Source organism: Lolium perenne, chromosome 4 (assembly GCF_019359855.2).
Source record: "Lolium perenne isolate Kyuss_39 chromosome 4, Kyuss_2.0, whole genome shotgun sequence".
In the NCBI taxonomy this organism is placed as follows: Eukaryota; Viridiplantae; Streptophyta; class Magnoliopsida; order Poales; family Poaceae; genus Lolium; species Lolium perenne.
The window spans coordinates 329827722-329833782 of NC_067247.2; the positions used below are offsets into that span (position 1 = coordinate 329827722).

At 56.1% G+C, this 6061-nt stretch overlaps 1 protein-coding gene across 1 annotated transcript; it reads left to right on the plus strand.

Annotated features, from left to right (window-relative positions):
* The first annotated feature begins 372 nt into the window (after positions 1-372).
* LOC139830237 (uncharacterized) lies at positions 373-1242 on the plus strand. Its single transcript, XM_071818240.1, has 2 exons — positions 373-484; positions 562-1242. The coding sequence occupies exons 1-2, from the start codon at positions 380-382 to the stop codon at positions 1240-1242; spliced, it is 786 nt and encodes a 261-aa protein (XP_071674341.1). The 5' UTR covers positions 373-379.
* The last annotated feature ends 4819 nt before the right edge of the window (positions 1243-6061 follow it).

A 6061-nucleotide genomic window follows, 5' to 3' on the forward strand; every position in this document is an offset into this window, starting at 1 on the left:
CTTCACGCAAGAGGAGACGAGGGCGACGGCAGCTGTGGCGGCGCGCAACGAGCATCGGGAGGATGTTGCCGACGGAAGCCAAGCCGTCGAAGAAGAAGGCGAGGAAGAAGAAGAGCCAACTGAAGCCGCCGCCAACCTGTCGAAGGGGAAGAAGAAGAGGAAGAAGGACTCGCCGCACGCCGAGGCGCGTGTCGAATGGACCCAGAAGGACGACGAGAGGCTCGGCGTAGCTGGGATGACCGTGTCAACGAACGGCATAAACGGGGCCAATCGGTCATTCGACACATGCGGTTTCGAGTGAGGCGGCGTACGAGGAACGCAAGCTCGTCGATCCCTACTTCAACAAGACGAACATGAACGTGTACCGGGAGACAAGGCAATGGCCACCCATTGGGGGATCATGCAGACGGCGTGCAGCAAATGGCACGGCGTACAGGAGGAGATCGACAAACGGCCGATCAGCGGCCACGACTTGGAGCAAAGGGTATGCTCCGCCGGCCCTACACCACCGAGGTACATCGTCGTTAGCTGACCCGTATCGCCGTGCTCTTTTTTCCCCAGCTGCGCCGAGCTTTGGACATGTACACGGACGACACCGGCCTGCAGTTCAAGTTCCTCAACGTCTACGCCCGCCTCGAGAAGTGCGAGAAGTGGAAGGAAGTTCGCACGTCCCTCTCGAAAAGCAAGACCGAGCAGTACAACCCCGACGCTCCGCCGGCTTGCGCGGCGGAAGGGCGCCCTGAGCTCGGCCAGAAGAAGCAGAAAGAGCTCAAACGGACGGACAATCCCGCCGACAGGATGCAGGCGTCGATCGACAAGTGCTGGGCCGACTTGAGATCGCACGCCGACGGGAGGAACGACAAGTTCGACGGCAGGTGGCGGGAGATGCTCGCCAACCAAGGCGCCCGGATCGCCCTGCTGAAGACGACGGTGGCGGCGAAGAAGAGGAACACAGACTTGGCGTTCCTCATGGGCGGCGGCGACATGGAACTGATGGACGAGGAGACGAGGAATTGGTACCAGGGCCACCGCAACGACATCCTCCGAGCCACTACGTCGTCTCCGCCGGCTCCTACCTCGTCTACCTCACCATCTACCTCGTCGACTGCGGCTGCTTCGACGTCCACTGCCGCTGCTTCATCGTCGCCCGCCGCAGCCGCTTCGGCCACGGCGTGTGAGGAAACTGGTCCGTCGGACACCGCCGTGACGGTCGGGACTGCCGACGAGCCTGTCTCCGTGTAATTTCCCTCCGATCGCCGATCTGTGCCTGATCCTTTTGCTCCTTTTGCCGATCAACTGGCCGTACTTGTAGCGCGGGACGGCGATTTGTTTGAATTTAAACTCTATCCGCCGAACTCCGGGTAGACGACTGGAAATATGGTACTCCCCACGCCTTAATTTCGTCCAATCCGGCGGTAGTTTCGTCCGGATTTGGGCGTGGGGAGCGCCAACGAGTGGGGATGCTCTAAATAATCCCAGGCCTCGTACCGTCCGGATAGAGGGCATCATTGGCTCATTTCAAGTTGCTCTCATAAGGGAGATCGGCGCGATGCATTTTAGTGTCCGCGCGCGTCCGTTTGCGTCGCGCAGCGGACGCTGAAATGACCGTTTTCGTCCGCGTGTCCGTTTGCGTCTGGGGTTGGCTCCAGCGGCCCGACGCATTTTTTTTCTCTTTTTCATTTCAACATACTTCCAAATATTACAAATTGGAAGATTATTTTACACAAACTAATACATAGTTTGGAACATGGTTTACACAAACTAATACATAGTTTGTACCATGGTGGACACAAATATAAATATTTTAAAAATAGAAACCAGTTGTGTTGATTTCCGTATGTTCGCTGCCAAGAAAGAACATTCGAGGGCACACCCAGTCACCCAAACTGGAAAATCCAGCGGGAGGATTGACGGTGCCCTTGTTGGTTCTATTGATGAGGCGAACAGACAGAAACCTTCCACTACTGGCTTCGTCTGCCCGTAGCCAGATTCGCTGCAAAGAAAGAACACTCAACGTTCTAACTATCGGAGTCCGACTCGGAGTCGTCGGTGTGGTAGTGCCTGCGGCAGGCCGTGTCGTCGAAGACCTTGACGACCATCTCGCCATCTCCCTCGTAGAGGAAGGTGAGCTGGCAGCCAGGCTCGAGCGCCAGGTCACGGGCGAACTTGCCCCACCCGGTGTGCAAGTACATCTTGCCCTGCCCGTCGAACAGGACCTCCACGGCCCAGCGGCAGAAGTTGCAGCTGGCCTCCCGTAGCTGCAAATGCGCCGGCTCGACGCCGTCGACGAACTCGGCAAACTTGTCCGGGAGACGCTTGATGCCGAGCGGGTCGTCGTCGATGCGGAGGAGGAACTCGAAGCAGCGTCCCTCCACGTCGGAGGAAGACGAAGAGGGCGCAGGCGACGGCGAGCGTGGGGCCGTAGCTGCTCCACCACGGCGGCCCCTGCCCCGTCCCCGGGGCCGTCCAGGGCCACGGCCTCGACCGCCTCGCCGGCCACCAGGACCCGCCATGGTCTTCCTCGTGGGGCTGGCTGCGTCGCAGGAACACCTAGGGTTTCTATGGAGGGAGTGGATGAGGAAGAAGAAGGCGCGGCCCCGTTATATAGACCGGAGGCATGCGGTGGCCGCGGGACGCGTGGCGACGCCATTAACGTGGTTGGCGGAGGTGGGCTGCGGCCGCTCGGCAGCCGAGGCATTGCCGTTAACGTGGCGCAGAGTGCCGAAGCGACGCAGCGGCGCCAGTCGCATGCGCGTTTGAGAAGACGCATCGACGCCGGGTCGCTGCCAGGCGGGCCCGACGAAACGTCCGCTGGATACGACCGGACACTTTCGGCGTCCGCGCAGTGTCCGCGGAGACGCATCCGAGGCGCATATTTGGGCCAGGTTTGCGTCTCTACGGACGGCCCGGTCACTTTGCGTCGCCCCGCTGGAGAGGGTGCCAGACGCATTTCCGGTCACGGCGGACGAAAACGACCATTTGCGTCGCGCCGCTGGAGATGCCCTAAGCATTAGCTACATGCATGGTTACCAAATAAGTACGATATCTTCATATCTTGTACTACTACCAGTATCACACTAGGAGACTGTTGCTTGTATTTGTAATTAGATCCAGTCTGGATTGTTGTCCTAAACATCGACACATCTCGTGAATCTGAATCTCGCTAACAAAAGAAAGTTCAGAGGGGGATGCATGTTGCTGACGATCAGTGTGTGACTTTAACTGCGACCCCCAGGAGCGGTCAAACCTGCGGATGCTGCTAGTGCTAGGCTTCGTAGATAGCGTTCGTCTGGAGGAAAAGAATCTTGAGAGCTTTCTCCACCATCTAAAAAAAATCTATCATCTCAGACGTTCTTGTCGTGCATGATGACGGTTTTGTTTGTCTGATTCCATCCCTCCCTAGAGTGTCCACCTCCATGGCTGGAAGCTGATGCAGATGCGCCACCTTGGTGCACCTAGTGGTGTTAAGTAGTCTAGTTTATTGTACAAATATGTGTACACGTATATTGTACCTGTACTGATCCTTATATATAGCGAAAAGACGTGAGGACTGTTTACCCCACGCAAAACCCTAAACCACTTCGTTTATCTTGGTATCAGAGCGCCGCGCCGCGAGCACCTCTCCGCGTCGCGCGACTGCAGATCCGATCGGAGCCTGCCTCCGCTCCACTCTCACCGCGAGCACCTCTCCGCGACATCATCATGTCGTCGCCTGCACTCACAACGACGGACCTCGGCGCCCTCACCTCTTCATCGACGGCCTCAACTCCTGCCGCGATCTCGCTATCCGTTCCTGTTCGTCTCGACCATGGCAACTTCCTGCTGTGGAAGGGCCTCCTCCTGCCCAACCTCTCTGGCGCCGATCTTCACGGTCATCTCGATGGGACCAAGCCCGCGCCGGCGAAGGAGATCACCACGGGGGAGGGAGACAAGGCGGTGACCATCCCTAACTCCGCTTACCACCACTGGTGGACTCAGGATCAGAAGGTTCTGGGCTTTCTTCTCGGAGCTATGGAGCCATCCATCTCGTGCCAGCTGATTGGCTGCAAGACGGCGGCCGCAGCGTGGACATCCGTTCACGCCATGTTCGGCGCCCACAGCCGCGCCAACGTCCGGAATATCCGACGTCAACTTCAGAGCCTGCGGAAGAAGGATCGATCCGCAGCTGAATACATGCACATGATGGCGGACTCCATGGCCGCCGCCGGATCGCCCATCTCCGACGACGACCTCGTCGATTACATCATCACCGGACATGGCTCCGCGTACAACGACATCGCAGCATCACTCACCGTTGGTAACAAGTCTGTGCCCTATGTTGATTTCTATGCTCACATCCTCTCCTTCGAGGCACTCCAGGCGCAGCAGGCCCAAGTCGAAGGATGGACCTCGTCGGCCAACGCCGCCTCAAGATCAGCACCTCCGGCCGATCATCGCCCTCGTGCGCCAGACTACTACGCACCGCCCGCTCCGGGTGGATATCGCCCCAATGGCGGGGGCAACCCCTACGGGGGGCACAACTCCTACGGGGGTAACAACGCCTATGGAGGCGGCAACACCTTCGACAACCGTGGAGGCAGGAACGGCGGCGGTGGCCGCAACGGTCGCGCCGGTGGTCGCGACGGAGGTGGACGCAACGGAGGAGGAGGACGCCAGCGCTGGCGTCCACGCTGTGACTATTGCGGCTATTGGGGGCACCTTGCCACCGATTGCCGTCGTGCTGCGGAGGACCAGCGCGCCAACAACAACTTCACCAACCAGCGCTCCGGCAACGCAGCCTCGACTAGTGGTGGCGGCAATCCTCAGTGGCACCTAGACAGCGGCGCCACAGACCACCTGACGAGTGAACTTGAGCGCCTTCAGTTCTATGAACGATATGGTGGCAAGGATCAAGTGCAAGTGGCAAATGGCTCAGTGGTCTGTCAATTTCGCATATTGGCTATTCGAATCTAGCTGGTTCATCACTTCATCTTAAAAACATTCTCCATGTCCCTTACATTAGCAAAAATCTCCTTTCTGTTTTTCTCCTTGTTTCCGATAATGACGTGTTCGTTGAATTTCACCGTCATGCTTTCTTTGTAAAGGACAAGGTCACGAGGAGAATCGTCCTGCAAGGTAGAAGTCATGGAGAGCTATATCCTATTCCATTCGCCAAAGCGACGTCAGCCTCCACTCGCCATGCCTTCGCTAGTGTCAAGGTCACCCCATCACAGTGGCACCAACGCCTCGGTCATCCATCCAATAATGTAGTTCAATCCATCATTAGAACAAATGAACTCCCCTGTTTATCGTCAGACAATTTATCTCTTGTGTGTGATGCTTGTCAGCGTGCTAAAAGTCATCAGTTGCCTTATTCTTTGTCATCTCATGTTACTACTATGCCTCTTGAGTTGATACACACTGATGTTTGGGGTCCAGCGCGTGCTTCTTCAGGGGGGTACAAGTATTATGTTAGCTTTGTCGATGACTATTCACGATTCTGCTGGATTTATCTTCTTAAAAACAAGTCTGATGTTGAGCAGATTTTTTATGCTTTCTAGGCTCATGTTGAGGGTCTTTTGAATGCCAAAATTAAAGCTGTACAATCTGATTGGGGAGGTGAGTACCATCGCCTTCACCAGTATTTTCAGCGCACGGGGATCTCTCACCGTGTTTCCTGTCCACAAACATCTCAGCAGAACGGTATTGCAGAGCGTAAACACCGTCATCTAGTGGAAACAGGTCTTGCCCTGCTCGCTCATTCTTCACTTCCTCTCCATTATTGGGATGAAGCCTTCCTTACGGCGTGCTACCTTATAAATCATATGCCTACACCCGTTCTTAAGAATAAGACGCCCATGTTCCGACTCCTCCAAGTTCAGCCAAACTATTCTTCTCTTCGCATCTTTGGATGCGCATGTTGGCCAAGTCTCCGCAAATACAACTCCCATAAACTAGATTTTCGATCTAGGATGTGTGTCTTTCTCGGGTACAGCCCGATGCACAAAGGGTACAAGTGCTTGGATAAATCGACGGGGCGCATCTATATTTCTCGTGATGTAGTGTTTGATGAATCGGTGTT

Excerpts from the sequence above, each read along its gene's own strand:
- LOC139830237 (XM_071818240.1), top strand. The coding sequence starts at position 380 with ATGGCCACCCATTGGGGGATCATGCAGACGGCGTGCAGCAAATGGCAC. Across the intron at positions 485-561 it reads GCCACGACTTGGAGCAAAGG|CTGCGCCGAGCTTTGGACAT; the intron begins GTATGCTCCGCC and ends TTTTTTCCCCAG.